The 27361-nt window shown below is 33.2% G+C and overlaps 1 protein-coding gene across 2 annotated transcripts in view; it reads right to left on the bottom strand.

The window, feature by feature from the left end:
• The window catches only part of LOC111419934 (fructose-bisphosphate aldolase), a 42873-nt gene that overhangs the window by 2414 nt on the left and 13098 nt on the right, over nucleotides 1–27361 (bottom strand). Inside the window, exons 1-3 of one of the 2 annotated variants that reach the window (XM_023052821.2) lie at nucleotides 19122–19245; nucleotides 18489–18886; nucleotides 12983–13602 (exon numbers count right to left, since the gene is read on the bottom strand). In XM_023052821.2, coding sequence (XP_022908589.1) covers nucleotides 12983–13602; nucleotides 18489–18867 — 999 coding nt within the window. In that variant the 5' untranslated portion in view covers nucleotides 18868–18886; nucleotides 19122–19245. Of the gene's footprint in view, nucleotides 1–12982; nucleotides 13603–18488; nucleotides 18887–19121; nucleotides 19246–27361 lie in introns of those variants that run through there. The other variant, XM_023052820.2, reaches the window with a different exon arrangement.

The following is a 27361-nucleotide window of genomic DNA, read 5'->3' on the forward strand; positions in this document are numbered from 1 at the left end:
TTTCAAATTATTGATGGTAGCACTGGAGAATCTGAGTATGCTAGAGAAAAACTTTTCGAACGAAAGTTGTAGCAAATTTTATTCTTAACAAAATTGCTCTCTTACACATTTGCTCTCAGATGCATAGATATTGAGAAAAATGCGATATGAAAATATGATGAATTCGTTGTTTTTTCAAATTATTGATGGTAGCATTGGAGAATCTGAGCATGCTAGAGAAAAACTTTTCGAACGAAAGTTGTAGCAAATTTTATTGTTAACAAAACTACACTCTTGCACATTTGCTCTCAGATGCATAGATATTGAGAAAAATACGATAATATGAAAATATGACAAATTCGTTATTTTACAAATTGTTATCCAACAAGATATTATTAAAATAAAAGTTTTACTATTTTTATCTTTAGTATTCATGCTACTACCTCAGCAACATAGGTGCCTCGAAAATAAGATATCTGAATTATGATCATTCTGTCATTTTCTTTCAAATTAAAGTTCAACCAGAGTGATTCCAAACATTTTTCAGTTTGGCCAATCATTCTAAAACTTTTTGTTGATTTCTGGAATCTCCCCAGAGTAATGCCAAATAAAAACTTTTGTCCATGACTACCTTATAATATATACCTTATGAATGAGTTTTCTAAAACAAAATTGTAGTCTTTTTTCACGGAGTGAATAATAGCGGTGAATAATAATCATTATCCACGGGTAGCCATCTTGACCAGACTAATAATAATTATTTGAAACGTTAAAAGTTCAAAAAACGTGAATTTAATTCAATTTTTTAAGAGTTTCTAAATGTTTGACATTAAAAAAACCTAAACAAATTCCTTTTTTCGTATGATTTAAGCATAAATTAATAAATTTTCCTCAAAAAAACGACGTTTTATAAAACTGACATTTAATTTTGACAAATTGTTGTGAAGTTGGTTACAGTTAGTAACATTAAAATTTGTGTCACATTGACGTTTAACCTTTATTCAAAAATTTATTTAAAAAATTAATTTATGGAATCAATTTCAATAGTCGTGGACAAAGTATAGTATTCTACTCGCATATAATGAGCTATTATTCACTCAGGTTAATTATGCCACTCGCTACGCTCGTGACATAAACTTAACCTTCGTTAATAATAGCCCTCATTATATGCTCATATAATAATATACTATTTTCAACACTTGTAATTTGGTCAATATCATTCTAAAACCATTTTGCGGTTTCCGAGATAAAATATGCGGTTTTTCTTGATACCTTGATTGTTATCAATAGCAACCCCAGTCTTTTTGTTACAACTGCGAGTTTGGCCAATGCGATTTCAGATTTTTGCTGGCAACTTAGAGATTGGTCATTCTAATTAATTAATCTTAACAATTGTTACCAAAACCATTTTAGCCTTCTTCTAAAACAGTTCAGAACTTGGCCTGAATGATTTCTGACATTTTTTTAAGTAAATTTGTTATTATTACGTTTTCTGCAGTTCAGAGTTTGACCAATGCAATTCCAAAATTTTTCCTGAAACGTGGACATTGATTAATGTTGGCAGAAGATTAGATATTGTTAATGAAAGACCAGAAACTACTTGCAGAACATTAGATTTGTTGGCAGAACACTAGACACTGCTAGTGGAAGGATAGATACTGATTGCAGAAGACTATACCTATATTGCTATTGGAAGACTATACACTGCTAATAGGACACAAGATTTGTTGGCAAAGGACTAAAATGCGATATTTGTGTTATAACCATTTGTACAAACCATATTAAACATTTTCAATATTTTATGAATAAATGTCATTTAGTGTACCTACGACCGACCGCGGCGGTGATACGCGTCAGTCGTCAGCTGAACGTCGCTGATACCTGCAAAAGGAATGTGAAGAAGAGTCATGATGTAAATGGGTTAATAAAAGACCAGAAACTCGATGCAGAACACTAGATCTGTTAGCAGAAGACACTGCTAGTAGAAGGGTTGTTACTGATTGCAAAAGACTATATATATTGCTATTGGAAGACTATACACTGCTAATAGGAGACAAGATACTATTTGCAAGAACATCGTAAAATTTGATGTCGCATACACCAGCACTTTTTGTATGGTATAAGTATGCTAGGAAACTTGAGAAGAGTAACGAAAAGGGATAAAATAACGAATGTCGATATCATGGACGATAACGAAAACTGGACTGAATAAATTCAAGAACAATGAATTCAAAAAGATGAAGATTAAGGTAAGTGTTTGGAGAAGAAAGGATAATGGACTTTTCTAAAGAACAATATAATAAAATATCTAAAGAGTAAAGGAAATAGGTGGGGTCATTTATGAAGGTTGCAAGATACAAGAGAAGTAAGACGTGTATTGCTGACAAAAAAACAAGAAAATGGAAAGATAAATGAAAGAGGAAAAGTTGTATAGGAAACGGGGGGCTAGGCCAGAAAGCTGATAATGAAACATAATGCATTTTCCGGACTACTGTTAATGAAAGACTAGATACTACTTGCAGAACGTTAGATTTGTTGGCAGAAGATTAAATATTGATTGCAGAAGACTGTATACTGTTGGCAGAAAACTAGATATTGTTGGCAAAAGACTAGACATTGCTGGAAAAAGACTAGATACTGTTAATGAAAGACTAGATAATACTTATGTAATGATTAATAATCTAAAAATCCATATTCTATTTACTTGCGACCTCATGAAGTTGAGAAAGGAAATACAGGTGTAAATATTCGATGTGAGCAAATGGATAGATGTAATATAACTCCGTTCGATTATTCAATAACCCATAGTGTCGCAATTACAACGATTTCCATTCGTTAACAGCGCTTACGATACAAAATTTGTGGAAAATTAATATTTATTGGTTAATTAAAGTTCAAAAAATGAAAATTAATAAAAATTATTGTAAAGTTTGGATTCGTAAGTGACTAATAAAAATAGTCATATAGTTCGTGAGGAAACTTAACAGCGAACAGTTGGCACTTCTTGGGGTTCCAGTTTAGCTTTCATTGGTGAGTCTCTTCATTTGCTCATAGACGGCATGAACCTATCTCAGCAGAAATTATCCTATTATTTTGAACATATTGTTTATTTTAGTTAACTAAAATTTTGATAACGATCTCTGATTACTTCCCCATCAGGGTTGTACCACTTGCAAAACACTAGATCTGTTGGCAGAAGACTAGATATTGTTGGCAAGACTAGACGCTCCTAGTGGATAATTGCAGTAGGCTATATACTGCTGGCAACAGAGTAGATACTGTTAATGAACGACTAGATACCACTTGCAGAACACTAAGTCTGTCGGCAGAATATTAAACACTATTAGTGGAAGACAAGATATTGATTGCAGAAGATTATATACTACTGACATAAGACTAGATACTGTTAATGAAAGACTAGATACTACTTGCAGAACATTAAGTCTGTTGGAAGAAGACTAGACACTGCTAGTGGAAGACTAAATACTGATTGAAGAAAATTAAATATTGTCTATGAAAGATTAGATACCGCTAATGGAAGAATATACACTGCTAATAGGAGATAAGATACTTTTTGCAGATGAATAAATACTGCTGAAAGATTATATATTGCTGGTACATGATTAAATACTACTAGCAGAGGATTCGGTATTGCTACTGAAAGACTAGAAACTGTAAATATATCAAATTTTAATAATTTATTTCTATTTCAAGTACTAGTTATGTACTTCAAATTTATTTATTTATTTACGTATACAGTTGGACACGGAAACGGGACGAACCCAAGGCACCGTGTCTCAAAGATAACAATAGAAAATATAAACGATCAAAACATATAGAATTTACTTATATAAACTAATTATTGTGATCAACTTTACACGCCGCAATTATCAAACGTTTAAACAAAAGCAAAAGACATCAACCCTCGCGCCACGATGTAAATGGTCGCATGTGCGCGCTTTCCTCAACATGGGAAAGTTCTGAAAGATATTCGTACGTGGAGTGTAAAATGTAAAATAAATAATCGAGCCACACCGGGGAGGAACACGAAAATTAACGACTTCAAGAAGGCTAGGAGAATCAATACTACCATTAATGATTTTATGGAATGTTAAAGCATCACCACATGAACGACGCTGACGGAGCGATAAGAAGTTGAAGGAGGCACAGGCAGATACGTAATCAATGTAAACGATGTTGCTTTTAAAACATAAATACTTTAGGAATTTTTTTTGAATCCTTTCAATTCTGGATATATATGTTTGATACTGGGGATTCCAAACGGAGCTGCAAAAGCTTAAAACGCTGTGTACATACGCAAAATATAATGTTCTTATAGCATAAATATTTGTAAAATTTTGCGTGACTCTCATAACGAAGCCAAGCATGCGCCAAGCCTTAGCAACAGCTCCATCAACATGGCCCTCAAACGTTAGTTTGACATCAAATGTGACGCCCAAATCCCTGATCTGAGTCACTCTAGGTATGGTATCATCACCTAGGCTATAATCGTATCTGATCGTGCCTGCCTTCCTTGTAAAAGAAATAACATTACATTTTTCAGGGTTCAGTGTCAAGAAATTTGAGCTGCAATAAATACGTAGCGCATCAATGTCGCGCTGTAGCCTCGAACAATCCAAAGGTGAAGAAACTCGTGTAAACATTTTTAAATCGTCAGCATACATCAAGCAATGAGAGTGTTTAATTATTGAAAAAATATCATTGATATAAATATTAAATAGAAGTGACTTGCGATACACCGGAGGTAACAAACATGCTGCCCGAAAAATGACCATTGATATTCACCTTTAGAGTCCTTCCACGTGTATAGGAGGCAAACCAACGCACAAGATGTTCGTCAATATCAAACATACGAAGTTTTGAAAGAAGCAGAGCATGATCGACTCGATCGAAAGCCTTACTAAAATCAGTATAAATGGAGTCAACCTGAAAGGAATCATCCATAGAGTTGAAAATATAATGGGTGTATTCCAACAAGTTGCTCTCGACCGAGCGACCTGCAAAAAAGCCGTGCTGTCTACAGTCGATTTTTTCAAGTATTTTACTAAATAATGGCAAATAACGAAATAGGTCTATAATTAGATATCTCACCACGATTTCCGGATTTAAAGATAGGGATTACATGAGCCTCCTTCCAAACACATGGAAAAACTCCAGATCGAATCGACCGGTTATGTATAATAGTTATATCTAGTTATTATCTATTAGTCTTCCATAATTTTAAAGATGTATACGAAAATACATGTTTCTATGTAAATAATAAATGTTTCCATAAACTGTTATCATATACATACTCATATTCTAAGAACTGGATTTTATATGAATTTTTAAAACTTAATCGGCGAAAGTTGTAAAATTCGAAAAAATTGACGATCATTTCAAAAATATATTTCTCAAGAACTGAAAGTGATTTTTCAAAACGGCTTTTTGCATTAAAGAGAGGATACTTTAATTAATAATTGGTGATATTTCCACAATGATCCTTCAAGAAATGAATTTTACAGCGAATTTTGAAAATTATCGATGAAAATTGCAACACCGAAAATTTTATCAAAAGATCAAATATTGTTTTCTCAAAAACTAAAAGTTATTTTTCAAAATGGGTTGGTTCGTTGGAAAGAAGACACTTTTATTAACACTTTGAGAAATTTTATACTCATATTCCAAGAAATCGTTTTTATACGAACTTTTAAAACTTAATCGGTGAAAATTGCAAAATTCGAAAAAATTGTCGTTCATTTCAAAAATTTATATCTCAAGAACTGAAAGTGATTTTTCAAAACGACTTTTTGCATTAAAAAAAGGATACTTTAATTAATAATTTGTGATATTTCCACAAGGATCCTTCAAGAAATGAATTTTACAGCGAATTTTGAAAATTATCGATGAAAATTGCAACACCGAAAATTTTATCAAAAGATCAAATATTGTTTTCTCAAAAACTAAAAGTTATTTTTCAAAACGGGTTGGTTCGTTGGAAAGAAGACACTTTTATTAACACTTTGAGAAATTTTATACTCATATTCCAAGAAATCGTTTTTATACGAACTTTTAAAACTTAATCGGTGAAAATTGCAAAATTCGAAAAAATTGTCGTTCACTTCAAAAATTTATATCTCAAGAACTGAAAGTGATTTTTCAAAACGACTTTTTGCATTAAAAAAAGGATACTTTAATTAATAATTTGTGATATTTCCACAAGGATCGTTCAAGAAATTAATTTTATAGCGAATTTTGAAAGTTATCGATGAAAATTGCAACATCGAAAATTTTATCAAAACTTCAAATATTGTTTGCTCAAAAACTAAAAGCTATTTTTCAAAACGGGTTGGTTCATTGTAAAGAAGACACTCTTATTAACACTTTGGGAAATTCTCATACTCATATTCCAAGAACTGGATTTTATACGAATTTTTAAAACTTAATCGGCAAAAGTTGTAAAATTCGAAAAAATTGACGATCATTTCAAAAATTTATTTCTCAAAAACTAAAAGTGATTTTTCAAAACGGCTTGTTGCATTAGAAAGAGGATACTTTAATTAATGATTGGTGCTATTTCCACAAGCATTCTTCTAGAAATGAATTTTATAGCGAATTTTGCAAGTTATCCATGAAAATTGCAACATCGAATATTTTATCAAAACTCAAATATTGTTTTCTCAAAAACTAAAAGTAATTTTTCAAAACGTGTTGGTTCATTGGAAAGAAGACACTCTTATTAACACTTTGGAAAATTTTCATACTCATATTCCAAGAACTGGATTTTATACGAATTTTTAAAACTTAATCGGCAAAAATTGCAAAATTCGATAAAAATTGTCGATCATTTCAAAAATTTATTTCTCAAGACATGAAAGTGATTTTTTAAAACAGCTTGTTACATTAAAAAGAGGATACTTTAATTAATAATTGGTGATATTTCCACAAGGATCCTTCAAGAAATTAATTTTATAGCGAATTTTGAAAATTATCGACGAAAATTGCAACATCGAAAATTTTATCAAAACTTCAAATATTGTTTTCTCAAAAACTAAAAGTAATTTTTCAAAACGGGTTGGTTCATTAGAAAAAGGACACTCTTATTAACACTTTGAAAAATTTTCATACTCATATTCCAAGAACTGGATTTTATACGAATTTTTAAAACATAATCGGCGAAAATTGCAAAATTCAAAAAAAATTGTCGATTATTTCAAAAATTTATATCTCAAGAATTAAAAATGATTTTTCAAAACGGCTTTTTGCATTAAAGAGAGCATACTATAATTAATAATTGGTGATATTTCCACAAGGATCCTTCAAGAAATTAATTTTATAGCGAATTTTGAAAATTATCGACGAAAATTGCAACATCGAAAATTTTATCAAAACTTCAAATATTGTTTTCTCAAAAACTAAAAGTAATTTTTCAAAACGGGTTGGTTCATTAGAAAAAGGACACTCTTATTAACACTTTGAAAAATTTTCATACTCATATTCCAAGAACTGGATTTTATACGAATTTTTAAAACATAATCGGCGAAAATTGCAAAATTCAAAAAAAATTGTCGATTATTTCAAAAATTTATATCTCAAGAATTAAAAATGATTTTTCAAAACGGCTTTTTGCATTAAAGAGAGCATACTATAATTAATAATTGGTGATATTTCCACAAGGATCCTTCAAGAAATTAATTTTATAGCGAATTTTGAAAATTATCGACGAAAATTGCAACATCGAAAATTTTATCAAAACTTCAAATATTGTTTTCTCAAAAACTAAAAGTAATTTTTCAAAACGGGTTGGTTCATTGGAAAGAAGACACTTTTATTAACATTTTGGGAAATTTTCATAGTTATATTTCAAGAAATCGATTTTATACGAATTATTAAAATTTAATCAGCGAAAATTGCAAAATTCGAAAAAATTGTAGATTATTTCAAAAATTTATTTCTCAAGAACTAAAAGTGATTTTTCAAAACGGCTTTTTGCATTCAAAAGAGGGTACTATAATTAATAATTGGTGATACTTCCACAAGGATCCTTCAAGAAATTAATTTTATAGCGAATTTTGAAAGTTACCGATGAAAATTGCAACGTCGAAAATGTTATCAAAACTTCAAATATTGTTTTCTCAAAAAATAAAACTTAATTTTCAAAACTAGTTGGTTCATTGGAAAGAGGGTACTTTTATTAACACTTAGGGAAATTTTCATACTCATATGCCAAGAACTGGATTTTATACAAATTTTTAAAACTTAATCGGCTAAAATTGCAAAATTCGAAAAAATTAGCGATCGTTTCAAAAATGTATTTCTCAAGAACTGAAAGTGATTTTTCAAAACGGCTTATTACATTAAAAAGGGGATAGTTTAATTAATAATTGGTGATATTTCCACAAGGATCCTTTAAGAAATTAATTTTATAGCGAATTTTGAAAGTTATCGATGAAAATTGCAACATCGAAAATTTTATCAAAACTTCAAATATTGTTTTCTCAAAAACTAAAAGTTATTTTTCAAAACGGGTTGATTTATTGGAAAGAGGATAGTCTTATTAACACTTTGAGACATTTTCGTACTCATATTCCAAGAACTGGATTTTATACGAATTTTTAAAACTTAATCTTAATAAAACTTTTAATAAAAAATGTGTTCATGTTGAGTACCATTTCTAGTTGACTTAGGGCCGGTTGTACCACCTCCCGATAAACTATCTAGCGGATAATTGCCATGGTTACAGCGGTTTTAGCGCTCTCATTGGCTAAGGGCCGGTTGTACCAACTCCCGATAAATTTATCCGATAGATAAATTGGCGCACTTAGCCAATGAGAGCGCTTAAAACCGCTGTATCCATGGTAATTATCCGTTAGATAGTTTATCGGGAGGTGGTACAACCGGCCCTTAGGCTCGTTACTACCATCTTCTGGTTAAGCTATCTAAGGGATTATTACCACGGTTACGGCTATTTTATGCGCTCTGATTGGCTAGTAGATGGGTTTATCTATAAGATAAATTTAACTAAAAGATGGTAGTAATGGACCTTAGTGCGCCAATTTATCTATCGGATAAACTTATCGAGAGGTGGTACAACCGGCCCTTAGTAAGTTCAAAACTTGACATTTGACGCGGACATTCGATTTTAAGCAAAAATTGTCAATGTAGATTCAGAGGAAAATCAAAATATTGGAATTTAATTTTTACATAAGTACAAAGCTTTCTAGATACCGTATTTTATCGAATCTTATCCGCACCCCGATTTTAAAAATGTATAGTGGTAAAAAAATTTAGTTTGCGAATGTAATCCGCATCTTTCTTTGAGCAATTCGACAACACCAAAACGATGCGATGCTTGTTGTTAACCATAAATATATATTTTTTTTATTGACTGACGCTGATGTACCTAAAGAAACCTTGCTTACGACGAGTTTTTATTAGACCAGACTTTAAATTTACCAAGCCAGAAAAAATTGGAAAATAAATATAATTTTAAAAATAAATAGTAATGCCTAGCACGAATTCCGTTCATATACTGCCCTCGTAGTAGCTCGAACGTGGTGTGTGCTTAATTATACATATAATAGCGTAATTATAAAAAAAAGTTGCAAAAATCTAAAAGGTTCTTCTATACAGCAAAGTTTAAAGAGATGTTATTAAGTTAGCGTTAAGGAAATCGAAAAGCTGGTACAATTTTTGCTGTTAATGAGAGTAACGTTGCGGCTGTTGCGGAAAGACAAGGTAGCTATTGCAGACTGTGAGGCATCGTGCAAAAAATTTACCGGGCCAAAGAAGAGATGATTCCATGAAATTGACGAGGCAGTTTTCTAGTTCTCTCAAGAAAAACGAAAGGAGGGACTAAAAAGTTTTTAATACTAGCTAAGGTTGGACTGTGGGATTTATGCGCCGAATGGTGTTATCGTTGAGGCGCAGAACTACAATTTCCCAAAAGCTCCTAATGATTTTCAAGAAAATTTCAATTTGTCTCAAACTTAATTACACACTGGAAAGAAGAGGTGTGTGGGAAATTTCTTTATAAACGAGTGGTTCCGACAAATTGCGCATAACATTGATGCTAGCAGTAACAAGATATAGGGAAAACTTATCGACATCATTAATATTGAGAAAAAACCCATTCTGAAATCTGAAAGACTTCCTGAATGACGTCCTAGTTAGGGCACAACAAAAAGGATGGATAATGGAAAAGCTGATGATGAAATGACTAAGACAAGTATGGAGTCTTAGACCAGGAGGATAATTAAATAAGGATATTAATTAATCATAGACTGATTGCCCTTGGTTTAGACTTCTTGTCATAACAATAATACCTGGTGGAATGACATCCATACTACAACCTGTGTATGTATATATTAACAAACTCGAGAATTGATAAAACCAGGAGCAATTAAACGAGCTTCTGAACTTGCTCAGTGAGTGTAGACGACATGGAAAACGATCCCTGAAAACAATATTATAACATCATTTAAGAAATTTTGTATAACCAATGCTTTGGACAGATCCGAAGATGACGTAATATGGCAAGAAAATGATACATAAAAAAGTAAATATCGTTCTAAAACCCTTAATAAAGTGTTATTGTTATAATATGATTTTATTTTACTATTTTCCAAATTGCAACTATACGACTGCGAATCTAATCCGCACCCGATTGTAATCCGCATTTGATTTTAGAGCATGTAAAATTTGTAAAAAAGGTGCGGATTATATTCGAGAAAATACGGTATTTTTCAAAACGGGTTGGTTCATTGGAAAGAAGACACTTTTTTTAACACTTTGGGACATGTTCATACTCATATTTCAAGAAATCCATTTTATAAGAATTATTAAAATTTAATCGGCGAAAATTACAAATTTCGAAAAAATTGTCGATCATTTCAAAAATGAATTTCTCAAGAACTGAAAGTGATTTTTCAAAACGGCTTTTTGCATTAAAAAGAGGATACTATAATTAATAATTGGTGATATTTCCACAATGATCCTTCAAGAAATTAATTTTATAGCGAATTTTGAAAATTATCGATGAAAATTGCAACATCGAAAATTTTATCAAAACTTCAAATATTGTTTTCTCAAAAACTAAAAGCTATTTTTCAAAACGGCTTGGTTCATTGAAAAGAAGACACTTTTATTAACAATTTGGGAAATTTTAGTACTCATATTCTAAGAACTGGATTTTATACGAATTTTTAAAACTTAATCGGCGAAAATTGCAAAATTCGAAAAAATGTCGATCATTTCAAAAATTTATTTCTCAAAAACTGAAAGCGATTTTTCAAAACGGCTTGCTGCATTAAAAAGAGGATACTTTAGTTAATAATTGGTGATATTTCCACAAGGATCGTTCAAGAAATGAATTTTATAGCGAATTTTGAAAGTTATCCATGAAAATTGCATCATCGAAAATTTTATCAAAACTCAAATATTGTTTTCTCAAAAGCTAAAAATTATTTTTCAAAACGGCTTGGTTCATTGAAAAGAAGACACTTTTATTAACACTTTGGGAAATTTTCGTACTCATATTCTAAGAACTGGATTTTATACGAATTTTTAAAACTTAATCGGCGAAAATTGCAAAATTCGAAAAAATTGTCGATCATTTCAAAAATTTATTTCTCAAAAACTGAAAGCGATTTTTCAAAACGGCTTGCTGCATTAAAAAGAGGATATTTTAGTTAATAATTGGTGATATTTCCACAAGGATCGTTCAAGAAATGAATTTTATAGCGAATTTTGAAAGTTATCCATGAAAATTGCATCATCGAAAATTTTATTAAAACTCAAATATTGTTTTCTCAAAAACTAAAAATTATTTTTCAAAACGTGTTGATTCATTGGAAAGAAGACACTTTTATTAACACTTTGGGAAATTTTCGTACTCATATTCTAAGAACTGGATTTTATACGAATTTTTAAAACTTAATCGGCGAAAATTGCAAAATTCGAAAAAATTGTCGATCATTTCAAAAATTTATTTCTCAAAAACTGAAAGCGATTTTTCAAAACGGCTTGCTGCATTAAAAAGAGGATACTTTAGTTAATAATTGATGATATTTCCACAAGGATCGTTCAAGAAATGAATTTTATAGCGAATTTTGAAAGTTATCCATGAAAATTGCATCATCGAAAATTTTATCAAAACTCAAATATTGTTTTCTCAAAAACTAAAAGCAATTTTTCAAAACCTGTTGGTTCACTGGAAAGAGGACACTTTTATTAACACTTTGAGAAATTTTCATTCTCAAATTACAAGAACTGGATTTTATACGAATTTTTAAAACTTAATCGGCGAAAATTGCAAAATTCGAAAAAATTGTCGATCATATCAAAAATTTATTTTTCAGGAACTAAAACCGATTTTTGAAAACGGGTTGGTTCATTGGAAAGAGGACACTTTTATTAACACTTTAGGAAATTTTCATACTCATATTCCAAGAACTGGATTTTATACGAATTTTTAAAACTTAATCTTAATAAAACTAATCATTTAAAAATGTGTTCAGGTTGAGTACCATTTCTAGTTGACTTATTAAGTTCAAAACTTGATGCGGACATTCGATTTTGAGCAAAGATTGTAGAGCTTATCCGTTTTATTATAGGCAATTTGAATAATTTAAGCTAAAAACTTCATTAAATTGTGTTAAACCTCATTGATTGTTGATGTAGAAGTGGAGAGCTCCTTCATGGAAAGATTCCATAAAAAAGAAGATCTTAATTAAAAATAGGTCATGGTTAAATTTCAACAAAGATTATTATACCAATTTCAACCCTGTTCTGATTAGCATGAACTTAGCCTCACATACATATATATAATTGTGCATTAAATGTCATCTATTGGTTATTGGTTGGTAACACTGCATGATTTATACAGCTATCTTGACATTAACATATTTTTGATTATGATGCAAATTAATATCATAACCTCAAACATAAAAAAGAAGCAAAAGTAACCCTAAAATAAAAATATTGTTTTTATTATCATTATTACCTTAGCCCTCTTCATTAATTCTTGTTGGGCAGCCTCAATATTCTCATCTTTCCCTTGCCACGCTTTCAAAACGCTCGCTTGCAAAGCCCTACCATAACTGAACGTCAACGCCCACGGCTTTTTCCCATTAAACTTATTAATCGCATCCAAATTAACAGTAGCCTCTTCCTCAGATTGCCCACCACTCAAGAAACATACTCCAGGGACAGCAGCCGGAACCGTTCTTTGCAACGCTGTAACCGTAGCTCTTCCAACATCCGCTGGCGAAGCTTTCACGGCAGCCCCCATCCCAGCAGTAACCATGTTCGGTTTCAACAAAGTTCCTTCGAGAAAAACGTGGTGATCGCTAAGCGCTTTATAAACAAAGGCTAAAACGACTTCGGTCACTTTTTGGGCACGATCGAGATCGTGGTCACCGTCTGGAAGAACTTCGGGTTCAACGATGGGGACGAGCCCGTTCATCTGGCAGATTGAAGCGTAACGGGCTAAAACGTTCGCATTTTCGACGATCGCTTGATACGAAGGGGTATTTTTTGAGATTTTTAGGACGCAGCGCCACTTGGCGAAATGGCAGCCATCTTTTTTGTATTGGGCGCAACGTTTTGATAAATCATCGAGACCTAAAAAAAATGTTGTATTAATTTGAAGTTAATTAATTAAGCCTTAAGTACTATCGTGGGGTATATTTTGGCACCTCAGATACTAGTTTTTGCCTTGTATCTTTTAAACTATTTTTTTTTTACAATTATTAATTATGCGTCTGGAATTTACTCATGTAAAATACGGTATTTGAGAATTTTCTTTCTTTTCTTAGATGTAATATGTGTAAATGCTTGGGTTTTATGGAGAAGAAGATTTGCTGATTCAGAAATGTATTTGTCACGTGATTTGTCAAAAGCAGATGGTAGTGGTATACAAAAGCGCGGGATTATAGATAACTCCGCAAATATTTCTGAGGTTGTATTATTACAGTATCTTTGTGTTTGCCTATGAATATTATGCATATTTTAGGAATCATTATCTGCAGAAGAAAGTAGCAATATACTTTGTGATGAGGCGAACCATCAAAATATTTTAGATGAGAACATTACTCGAGTTGAGGTCAGCTTTATTTCTAATCTGCTTGTATTTACCTAAATATTATTTTAGAGGTATGAAGCTACAATTGAAGACGTTATACAACAATTACACTATAAGAAGCAATAGAAAACTGAATTGTACACAAGTTGTAAGACATAAATTGAAAAAACATGAAATTATCGCTCGTCAGAATAAAGGCGGCATAGTAATGATAAAATCGAAGGACCAAAGAGATGTTCTAGTGCTAAGTACCAAGCGTACTGATGAAATTGCAATAAAACAACATCGAAAAGGAACACTTGCAAAGCCTAATGTGGTATTGCACTACAACGAATGTAAGGTTTAGCGAGTAACGATTTTAAGTTTATTGATCTTTTAGATCAAATGAAATCGTATTTCCACTGTCTAAGTACAGCCTGGTTTCGCCAAGTTGAGAAACATGAAGGTATTAATAGAGAGAGACTCGAGGAGGGATGTTGAATTGGTAATGGAGAAGATCGGGGATCAGAATATAACAATATGGGAACCAGTTATGGTATGGCCTAAGGTGATACGCTATGATGTGGACAGAGAGATAAACTGGGGGGTATTATTGGAAGCAGCTGTGGGGTAAAAACACGGAGACACTTCAGAAAGCAAGTCAAAATATTATTCAAGACGGGCAGAAGGGAAAGGGGGGTGGTAAATTATGTTATGGAAGTGCCAAGGAGAGTGAGAAGGGAGATTACAAAGTTTTGGAGGGTATATATTGGGTTGTCGTTGGGTTGTTACAGATGCCAGGGTTTCGGGCATCTCCAACGTTTCTGCAAATCGGTGATGGTATGTTGGCATTGTGCGGAAAAGGGCAGTGAGTTTAAGAACTGTGGAAATAGGGAGAGAGATGCGGTATATGCAAACTGCAAAGCCAGGGGGAAGGATGACAGACACGAAACGAGGGATAGAAACTGTGGGGAATACCAGATAGCGGCGGAGTTGGCGAAGAGAAGTATTAATTATGAGGACAGGACAGAAAGGGACTTTATCAAAAAACTAGACGGGGGAGGGGAGAAGCCAGAGAAGAGCGAGGGGTTGATAATAAGGGAGGGCAGTCCAAGAATAAGATTCTGAATGGAGAAGGAAGGGAGATGCTGAGGTGGGTAGAGGAGAGAGGATGGGAGATACGGAATGGGAATATGGAGGAAGGAGATGAAGGAGAATATACCTATACGGGTGCCAGGGGGGCGTCCGTGATAGATTATGTGGTACTGGACCAAGGAATGTGGGAAAGGATAGAAATATTTAGGGTTGGGTCGTTGCTAGAGTCGGATCACCAGCCTCTAGAAGTGTGTATAAAGGGATCGAGGGGAAGAAGGAACAGAAAGATAATGGAACATGGTGGAAAATACATTAGGGTGGATTGGTCAAAAGAGGGGATAGAACATTATAGGGGAAAGTTGGCAAGCTGGGGTCAGAGGGTGGAGGGGGTCGACGGGTTGAATGAACTAATTGAGCTGGTTAGGGAGGCGACGTTGAAGAAAGAGAGTGGGTGACAGGGGATTAGACTGGGAAAAAACGAATCGTGGGATGGGGAATGCAGAGGCCAAGTGAGAAGCCAGAAGGAAATTGAGACAGTGGCAGAGAGGGGAGGTAGAGATAGATAGATATATAGAGGCCTGGAGAAAATACACAGAAGAATGCAAGCAAAAGAAGAGGGAGCTGAAGGAAAGGGAGGCTGAGAAGATTAAGGAGTTGAAAGAGGAAAATGAGGTATGGAGATATTTAAAGAGGATGAAGAAGGGAAGAGAGGAAGTCAGCAGGGATATACAAACGACTGAATGGAGAATTTACGTTACATGGAGGCAGTGTTGAGGAGACTGAAGATGGGAAGGGCGCCAGGTAGTATTTCGCTACCTATGTCATGTGTATTTCGCTGGTTATCGTCTCCCTACCCTTCTTTCCTTTTTTCAGATACCTCCAGACCTCCCCTTCCCTTGTTATCGCCCTAATCTCTGCCGCCTCCTTTTCCCTCAATTCTGTTTTCTTTCTACTGCATAACTCTCTGTATTCTCTCCTGGCTTCCCTATATCTATCCACCCCTAGTGTAAACGTTTGGAGTGGCATTTTTAACAATTCTTTGCTACCTGTATGGGTGATAAATGAACGCTTAAATGCAAATATGTACAGAAATTTCTTGGGACATAACCTTTTCGATTTTATCGACGACGTACCACTTAACATCGTTCAAAATATGTGGTATCAGCACAATGGTGCACCACCACATCGAGGAAGAGAAGTCATCGCTTGGTTACATGAACATTTTCCAAACAAATGGATTGGCAATGGAGGTCCAGTAGTCTAGCCACCACGATCCCCAGATCTAAATCCGCTGGATTATTATTTCTGGGGACACATGAAGCAGCTTGTGTACCATGTAGAAATTACTACCCGTCAGCGACTACTGGACAGAATTCAAGATGCAACTAATAGCATACGGAATGATCCAAATATCATACGTCGTGTGATAGAATCTTTACTTTGTCGATGTGAGGCGTGCATTCAAGCTGAAGGCGGACATTTCGAACAATTTTTGTAATTTTTAAACTTATTTTTTATGTTACATCTTCATTTGCCTATTAAACTGTGTAAAATTTTCAAAGGCTTGTAGCTCTTTAACCAAAATGAATCGGACCCATATTCATATAACATTTTTTCCTTAGAATCGCATCACCTTTCATCTGCCAAAGTTTGTGATAGAGCTAATGAATCACCCTGTATAAAGTGAAGTTATTAAAAAACACTTTTTCACGGAAAGTGATTGTTGTTTAACAATAAGAATTTATTTTGCCAAAAAAGGTCTAACAGGTAAACGCGCGAGTTCTTAAAAACTGTTTACAAGAATGTTATTGTTTGTTATATTTAAAAAATAATAATATTTATTTCGGTGAATTTAATGTTTATACTTAGTGCTTGGAACAGTTAAAATACCTCTTTATTAAAAAAAATTGTTCGTAATAATGTTTCAACAACACAGTGAAAATCGTACAAAAAGTGAAATTTTGCATGGTTATCGTAAATTAACGATATCTCTGGTAAAATACGTTCGACCATGGTGTCCAATGCTTCGAAATTTAGAGAATTAAATGTTCTACAGGATAGAATAGCTAACTTTTTTGTTCATATATAATTCTTTTTTGTTACGGTGCGATTAAGTGATAAAAAAATGGAAAAAATTTGATTTTGTTGTTTTAGGCTGTAGCAAAATAACAGAGAGTCTGATTTATGTCATCAATACCTCAAAATGTTCGTCTGGATCTCTACTTTCATGTCCATATACCTACAGAAGTACACTATGCAAAATAAAAAATATACTGAACATGAACCGTTACTATGTTTTTTAATTTACGATTTTTCACATTTTTGGGTATATCTCGAAAACTGGACGTGATGGAGAAAAACTGAAGACAGTTTCAGAATTTACGTTATAAAAAAATATCACAGTCTTCGAGATTTTTCTTGTAAACTAGTGTTATATACACAATTTAGCCAAACAAAATAATTTACCTTCAAGAATAATTAACAAAATTTATATTCAAACTGATATTATATTCAAAACGTGAAAAAGAATCTAAAAACTTTAATAATATTAGCTATCAATCTAAAAATATTTTTGCTAAATACAATATTTCATTGGCTTATTGAAATAAAAACAATATACTGAACATTTTGTCTAACCATCATTATAAAAATAATAACATAATAAAAAAAAAAGAAATAGGCTTGTTAGAAATCTTAGAAATTAATAGACATAAAATCTGTAAAGGTAATATTTTATTCTGTTCATGTATTTAAAGCATGTGAATTCTTTGGTTTTTACCTGGTTTGCTTGGGATTGGTTTGACCTTGTCTTTTAACCTGTTATCTTTTACCTTACATCGTTTTGTTTAGTCTTAGCTTGTCTCTTGTTCACCAATTTTCTTTGGAATTTTTTAGATTTGCATTAGATAGTAAATTTTGAAATTTTAACTGTTTTGTTTTTGCTTATTCTTAATAAATTTAGAGTTCTGACTGATGATGGGGAAAACAACCCAAAACTAGTCTCAGTAAAAATAAGATAAAATTGAATTTAATCCCTAATATTTATCTATATTATATTAGTGTAAAGCTGGACTGGACCACTAGGAAAAGCTGCAAAACATTATCTAGTTAAAATTTTGTGTAATGTCAAAAATAAGTACCTAACTAATTAATATGTAGTTACTAGGTATTATACAATTATGCTAGGCATAATATAAAAAACCAAACACCTTTGAAGAAGCATGATTTTAACATTTTTTTTGACATTACTCTTTATAAAGTTCAACTTTTACTCAATTAAGGTGTAAGATAAATCATTTAGTATAAGTATAGCTTGAAAACATGAGGATTAATAATTAAATTTTAATTAAACCTTGAGTAGTTCCTTCATCTTCACTCCCCATCAATGGAACAACCCCAGTATCAACTTTGATTCCAGGAATGATTCCCCTTTCCTTTAAAAGCTCAACAAATGGGACTTGCTCATCAGTTTTTTGGTACAAAGTCTCATGGAATAAGATGACCCCAGAAATAGATTCCCCAATCGTTTTATCAGTTGTAAATAACAACTGGCGGTATTTGCGGCGATTTTCCTCGGTGTTTTCTAACCCAATTCCTTGGAGGCGCTTCCCCATGGTTCCCACAGATTCATCAGCAGCTAAAATACCCTTTCCAGGGGCTGTAATCGCCGTTGCAATGCGGCGAAGCTCATCTTGGAGAGCTTGATCTGGATAACTGAAGTAAGTCGTCATTGGAGAAGCAGGATTTGTACTAAAATAAAAAATTTAATTAACTTAAGTTGTTTTTTTTTGTTGATAATTTTATTAAATCTTATCTTTTTTTGAGGTTAAAAATTAAGACATATTGAAGAGATAACACGCCTTCACAAATTAACCAATCAGGTTTAAATATTCAAAAAAAAAAAACAAAAAAATTATTAACCTACTTAGATATCAATACAATTAATTAAAAAAACACCCCTTTATATACAATAATAATAACTTACCAAAAAATGGATTTGATTAAAAACTTTTTTTAATAAAGTTATCAGCACGATACCTTCGAAGCTAACAAGCGTTCGTAAACGAAAATCAGCGCGTTTTATATATAAGTAAAGGTCGAATCAAGGTTAAAAGTGACACCGCAAGAACGACCTCTACGCGAAAATTCTAGAACTATACACTTAAAAGATTGATTTATTAATTTTGTTTATTTCAATTCTAAATTTTTTGCACACTGCACGCAATGCGATAACTTCACGTATTTAGTAATCGATATATTGCTAATTAATAAAATGTAATTCAATACGCAAATTCTTAAGTGATTGCGAAATGTGTTAAAAACACCGTTAGTTTGTGTAAATCAATTTTGCGCCATCTATCGGTGAGTAGTCGAAGTATCAATTTAAATTATTTAATGACATTACAGGGATTATTAAAAAAATTTGTTTATGATTATTATGTTATTGTTTAATAATACCTGGTAAATCCTGAATCTTTGATGCTTGAAAAAATTAAAGGTTAAAGTCTAAAGATTAGGATTTTTTAGTTATAAAGGAATCAATTATTGTGGTTAAATAAAAATAAAAAATAATGATGGATAAAAATAAACAGAGTAATTTGCGGTTGCAAAAAATTATATCTAATATTCTGTTAGAAAATGTGCATAATAATGGAATACGTCAATGATGGATTTTAAATCAGCACTGATTTTATTATCATCCTCAATACACTGATTATTATTGTTTCAAGAGGTTTGTGTTGACCTATTTTACGCGGAACTGATAAAATTTAGGTTTCCACGAAAATATCAAGAAACTAGATAATAGATAAAGAAAGGATACCTTCAATCGGTGATACGAGTGTGAAAAAATAAAAATATCGTAAATATGAAGACGAAATTTTTCTTTTTTACGTCAACACAAATTAATAGTGAAGAAAGATCATAATATAATATGTTCCTTTTTCAATAATGTGATTTTTTGTTCATTCTTAATCTTAATTATAGCTTTTATTCACACAGTGTTTTCCTGTCTTTACATTTTGCTTATTTTTAGTGTCAACTGTTCCAAAAAAGAAGAGAGCAAAAATGTCCATGTGGAAAAAAAATGTTGCAAAAGAAGAGTACGTCGGATTTCGAAACATTGTTCATCCAGCGAAACCTAGGTATGTTACTGTCACCTTGCGCAGGCAGAGTGAAACACAAATGTTCAAACATTTTTCCTGAAGAACTTAGGGCATATATTTACAAGGAATTCAGAAGTCTTGATTCATTGGATGAACAAAGACATTTTCTAATAAGACACATAGATCAGGGTTCAAAGAACCGAACGACAAGGAAACTTACCAACTCCAGGAGGACATTCACTAATCAATACCATCTAACTGCTAATGGCGAAAAAAAACTTGCTTGTCGAGAATTTTTCATGAGTACATTGAATGTCACAGATGCATTGATAAGAAGCTGTTTGGCGAAAAAAGCTCGGAAGGGTTTATGTCGCCAGACAAACGTGGAAAGCATACGCCTCATAATAAAATGCCATCTCACGAAGAACAATTCATACGTGATCACTGATCACATTCTTTCTTTCCCGACTGTTGAATCACATTATTGCAGGAAAAAAAGCAACAAACGTTACTTGGATGGTAATCTTAATGTTTCCATAATGTACAGGTTATACCCAGAAAAATGCTTTACAGACAAAATAAAACCTGCTTCTCTTGCGAAGTATCGAAGCATATTTCGAGAGTATCACTTGGGATTTTTTAGGCCTAAGAAAGATGCCTGTAAACAATGTGAAGCATTTTCTAATTTAAATGAAGCACAACAAAAAGAGCAAGAACATTCTCATAAACTTCATCTCGATAGAAAGGAAGATGCCAGAAAATGTAGAAACGACGACAAGATTGCTGCCCAAGAAAATCCTGATGTTTTATCCTTTAATTTTGATTTGCAGGCAGTACTCACTACTCCCAAAGGTCCTGCAGATCAAATATTTTACATGCGGAAATTGGCTGTATACAATTTAACCATTTATAACCTCGGTAACCAAGAAGTTATTTATAACTTATGGGATGAAACACGAGGGAACAGAGGTTCCAACGAAATATCCACATGTATTTTTGAATACATTATGAGTCATCCCTCAATTACCCAGGTTCGCATGATGTCAGATGGATGCAAAAAAACTCAATTTTTGCATCAATGTGTTTATATGCTGTTACCAAACATCCTACTCTTAAAACAATAGATCACAAATTTTTCGAAATTGGGCACACCGAAATGGAGTGTGACTCCATACATTCAAAAATAGAAAAAAAATCAAAATTTGTCCCCGTTCATATTCCAGAGGGATGGGCCCAGCTCATACGAGACTCAATCCAAGACCATATGAGGTGAAACTGTTATCTTTCAGCAAGTTTATTGATTTTAAGAGTTGGTCGCTGACCAAAGGCAAGATAAAAATTAGTTGGAGAAGCGTCTGCTTCTAAATATTTTATAAAACTTCTTTTAAAAAGCCTTCACGGTGTGATGAAAATGTGAAAAGGAATAGAGGCCGACATCAACAAATGGAAGATCCAAACAAAGCGTTTAGTGAATCCCTTCCAATCAGTGCTTTGAAATACAAAGATTTGCAAAAGATGTGCAAAAGCGGCATCATTCCAGCAGTTCACCATGCATTCTACAATGAATTAAAAGTTAACCAAAACTTAAAAGATAGGCTTCCTGAACCGAACATGGATGAAGATTCAGAATATGAGTAGTTTTTATAGATTTTAGGTTTCATTTACTCTAATTCTAGGTTTAAATTTGTTTTTTCTCACTTATATAATAAATGAATTAAGCGAATGTGACTTTTCTTCAAAAAAACTGGATATATTATAATATTAAATTTTTTTTTATGGTATTTTAAACACACCATTTTTACGGTAAAATATCCACCTTAACTTTTTTGTTTAACGTAAGCATAGAATTAGAATTTGAAATTTATCTTTAAACCTGTTTTCTGCAAAATGGCAAAATTGTACATTCATGGTTTTGGCGTAAAGGGGACGATATATGCCGTACGAAAGATTTGGAGTGTATGCCTACAAGTAATTTGAAGGGCCATTTAGAATAACCAACGCCAATACAGTCAAATAGTGGTTGATAAAAGAGATCAGATGAGTAACCCATTCGAAATAACACAAGGCTTGAAAGGTGAAAATGTCGATCAATTCTTCAAACATCTTGAATAATAAGTCCTTCCAAATACTAACATATGCTCACGACATTAACATAATGGGAAAAACAAAAACGACAGCGAAGGAAATCTTTATCGAACTGGAAGACAATACTCAACAAATGGTGATATGGTGATACAACCGCGAATTGTACAAAATGTATAAAGAGATGCCTATACCAGTTTTCGTCAAAATACAAAAACTCCGTTTCACTGGTCACGTGGTCCAAATCAAGGGGATAAGAACGACTAAAAGAGTACTAAATAGATCAACAACGCAGGTCAGCGGGAAGGCCCAGAAAGAGATGGCAGGATGAGGAAGACGCGAAAAGTATCTTCGGTATCAAAAACTGGAAGAGAGCGGCTGTGGATAGAGATGGATTGGGAAAGAAACTGAAGAAGAAACATTTAAAGAAGAATCCAGGCAAATACTTAGGCATTTTAGCTAATTTTGTATGTTTCATCAATAAGATCTAGATTATTAAAATTCCAACGATACAATTACATGTTAGCTACAATCAATAGGAGGTTGTTCATAGATATTAAAAGTATTGCGTAGCATGATATGAGAGGAATTGATGTCACAAAAACAGAGGGCGTCATATTGGAAAGAAGGAGGAAGCTACAAAACATCCAGATTGGAATGACCGGTATACTAGTAAACAGCACAAAATCTGCCAAGTATCTTGAGTCCTCCTTGATATCGACTTGCATATGACCACACGCGATGAACGCTCTGTCGGGAATTATGTCAAAGATCAGTCGGAGGAGAAGGAGCCTCATAGCTAGTTGGTGTCCTTGTATGCCGCTTCAGGATGGGAGACATCGCTGAAACATAGCAAATATAAGAAAATGATAAAAACAATAGAAAGAAAAGTAGCAATATGTGTCATCCGCATATCCGAACTTGTTAGCGTTGGAGAAAGTTGGAAACTGAGAATCAGGAGGGAAACAAAAGAAAGCTTATATTTGCTTTTGAACGCTAGACTAAAATCTTTTGACACCTAGAAATGGGGAGGGGGCAATTTTTAGTGGTGTAACTCTTCCTAATGACGTGGTAAATTTATTAATTTTCATTATTTTATGAATTTATTAATTTTGAACGATTCATCAATATTTAAAGTTTGTTTTGAAAATATTGGACACACTTTGGATTAATTGCACAATTGTTTGCAACAATTTGGTTCAATTGTTTCAAACTCCAGTTTTGCTGGTTACGTTATGTAAAAGAATTCGCTCGGAATAGGTTTACCTTTCATATTTCAACAAGGTTTCGATGTTGTATCTTTAATCCGAAGTCGCTTGCGGCCGAGGCAGTAGCTTATAAACCTTTCATATTCATAAGACTCATAACCAGCCAAGATTTTCTATCCCTGCCCATACAATAATTATTTGTATAACAATGTTGCGATGTTGTATCTTTGAGCCGAGATCGCTTGCGGTCGAGACAGAACCTGGGTTACGTTTTAGATTGCGATGTTGCATCTTCAAGACGAGGTCGCTTGCGGCAAAACCTCACTTACATTTTATCTTCTTGAGACTTCATTATAGAGCCTCGTCTGCAAGCGACCACGGCTATAAATCCTTATAACCAACTATAACTAATTAACAAAGATTTGTCTTTCCTGTTGTGATATAAAATTATTATTTATACAAAATTGCGATGCTGTATCTTCAAACCAAGGTCGCTTGCGGCCGAGGCAGAACTTCGATTGCGTTTTATCTTCATAAAGCTTCATTGTAGCGCTTTGTCCGCAAGCGACCTCATCTATAAAGCCTAATAACCAGTTAAAATTTATCTTCCTTGCATTAGTATACGACAGCTATTTGTATATCTAGGTTGTGATTTTGTATCTTTAAGCCGAGGTCGCTTGCTGCCGAGGCAGAACCTCGATTGCGTTTTATCTTCATAAAGCTTCATTGTAGCGCTTTGCCTGTAAGCGACCTCAACTATATAGCCTAATAATCAGTTAAAATTTATCTTCCTTGCATTAGTATACGATAGCTATTTGTATATCTAGGTTGTGATTTTGTATCTTTAAGCCGAGGTCGCTTGCGGTCGAGGCAGAACCTCGATTGCATTTTATCTTCATAAAGCTTCATTGTAGCGTCTCGCCCACAAGCGACCTCAACTATAAAGCCTAATAACCAGTTAAAATGTAGCTTCCTTGCATTAGTATATGGTAGCTATTTGTATAATAAGGTTGTGATGTTATATTTTCAAACCGAGGTCGATCCGGCCGAGGCAGAACCTCGATTGCGTTTTATCTTCATGAGGCTTCATTGAAGCGCCTCGCCTGCAAACGACTTCAACTATAAAGCCTAATAACCAGTTAAAATTTATCTTCCTTGCATTATGCACGGTTCACATTGTTCCCGTAGCGTAGTAAATGGAATGTACCCATTTCAGTAAGTAATCCACTCCAGTGACTGGATCGACGGTCTACTTTTTCATTCTAGCTCGCCCATTACAACGCCACTGGAATAGTGTAGACCGCTAATCCAGTGCTGGATTGCGAATTCTTAACGAATCGATTAAGAATCCACTGGACTGGATTGACTAGCTGGATTACTATAGTCTGTTTTTAAACTAGGAGGAGCATTTTAAATTTCTCACCAGATTGACCTTGCACGTGATTGGTTGAATGCGAGGAAGGTTCACACACAGGCAATTTTGAATTTGAATATTTCCTAGTTTAAATCTGACTTTCGGTTTTAAACCAGACTATAGACTGGCATAATGTGAACGATATGATCCAGTCCAGCACTGGACTTGATTGATTCGCTGGAATACTGGACTGAAATAATGTGAACCGGGCATTAGTATACGGTAGCTATATGTATAACAAGGTTGTAATGTTGTATTTTTAAGCCGAGGTCGCTTGCGGCCGAGGCAGAACCTCGATTGTGTTCTCGAGGCTTCATTGTAGCGTCTCGGCCACAAGCGACCTCAATTATAAAGCCTAATAATCAGTCAAAATTTATCTTCTATTTATTTTCTTCAGCTTTAAAGCTCGTTTTTAACATTTTTTCATTATCATATCTTCATGAAAAACACATTTGACATTTTGTATATTTTATATGTACAGGCTGGTTCAAATTCGATGTCCGAATAGACTAACTCGGAAACTAAAAGAGTTAGAAAAAAAAATAGCTTACATGTCATGATCTCGTTTTTCGAGAAACTGCTAATGCCAAAAACCTCAAAACGCTATCGTCTTTTGTTTTTCCCCTAGAGGTCAAAATTGAAAATATCGTAAAACCAGCAAGTGCAATTATCTTGGTTATTATTATAGGTGGAGTATTATAACTAACAAGGGAAGTATCAGAACTGTCCTTCACCGATTTTGTTGAAATTTGGTACAGCGATAGTATGGCCAAAAATAAGGTTTATGTATTTTTTTATACGTGCTAATAAAGCCCCTGGGGCGAGTTATACGGGTTGGAAAACGGGGCGAAATATATATATTCGCTTATAGGGTGAAAACGAAAATAGCTATCGAAATGTGGTAAATGTAAACTGATATTCATTTTCAAAGAGCTTTCCATTGATATATCACACATATATCTGAGGACTTCAGGGGCACTCGCCTGTTTACTCGCCTCGCTCGCTTCGCTCGCTCGACTCGCAAACTCAGACTCGTTCGATAAAGGATCACTTTGCCGACTTGGTACATAAATAACTATAAACGTACTATAAGGATACATAATATCGCCAAAATCGACAGGGTAGTTTTTAAAATATTCCAAAAAACTAGGGGCAGTTTACCTCCTGAAGCCCTCAGATATATGTGTGATATATCAATGGAAAGCTTTTTGAAAATGAATATCAGTTTACATTTACCACATTTCGACAGCTATTTTCGTTTTTAGCCTGTAAGCAAATATATACCGGGTGTCCCTTAGAAGTGGCTCACTCCCATATTTTTTTTATTAGTGATATAAGAAAACCATTTAGAATGCATAACAAGGCCGTTAAAACGGATTATTATGACATGAAATCATTCATTTTGTACTTCCGGTTATACCGGATGTGAGTACTAATTTCGCTATTTTTTCAAATCAATAATTTTTTTTCTTCAGTTGTGTAGACAGCATAATTTCACATAACTTTTACTTGAAAAAAGTTTCACGATCGCTTATAATTTTTGAAAAAAAAGTTATAGTTATTTTTTAATGTTTTGTAGTTTCGGAAAATGTATTACAACTTTTGACGCATAGTAGCTAGGTTAATAGTATAAACTACGTTATGTCCCTCTTGATTTGCTATTTCTCGAGCAGTGATCATTGCTATGCTTTAGTCAGTGGTTCTTTTTTAATAATGCTGTAAATTAACAGTTGTATTAAATTAGTTTTAAAAGAAAAACAATTAAGTTTAATTCAATTATTTTTAATCTTTTATTTTTTATTCTTTTACAACACTAAATGTTCTGTAGCTGATAGTAACTTATAATGTACAATGTCCATTGTACAGGGTGGTTCAAATTCGATGTGCGAATAGGCTAACTCGGGAACTATAAGAGTTAGAAAAAAAGTAGCTTACATGTCATGATCTCGTTTTTCGAGAAACTGCTAATGCCGTAAACCTCAAAGCGCTATCGTCTTTTGTTTTTCCCCTAGAGGTCAAAATTGAAAATATCGTAAAACCAACAAGTGCAATTATCTTGGTTATTATTATAGGTAGAGTATTATAACTAAGACATTATATGGACACTTTTTTACAGAGAATGTCATGATGTAGTCAAAAAAAATTTTTTGGTTTTAGATATTGAGATATCATGACAATTTTCGTTTTTTTAGATGGAAACAACCACTGATTATTCGCTTATTAAATTCGTTATTTTTTTCTGATTACAAAAATATAGGGTTTGACAGGTCTGTTTCTTATTGTTTTATACAGATTTAAAAAAATAGCCAAATTAGTACTTACAACCAGTATAACCGGAAGTACAAAAAGAATGATTTCATGTCGTAATAATCCGTTTTAACGGCCTAATTATGCATTCTAAATGATTTTCTTATAT

Source organism: Onthophagus taurus, unplaced genomic scaffold, assembly GCF_036711975.1.
Source record: "Onthophagus taurus isolate NC unplaced genomic scaffold, IU_Otau_3.0 ScKx7SY_15, whole genome shotgun sequence".
Lineage (NCBI taxonomy): Eukaryota > Metazoa > Arthropoda > Insecta > Coleoptera > Scarabaeidae > Onthophagus > Onthophagus taurus.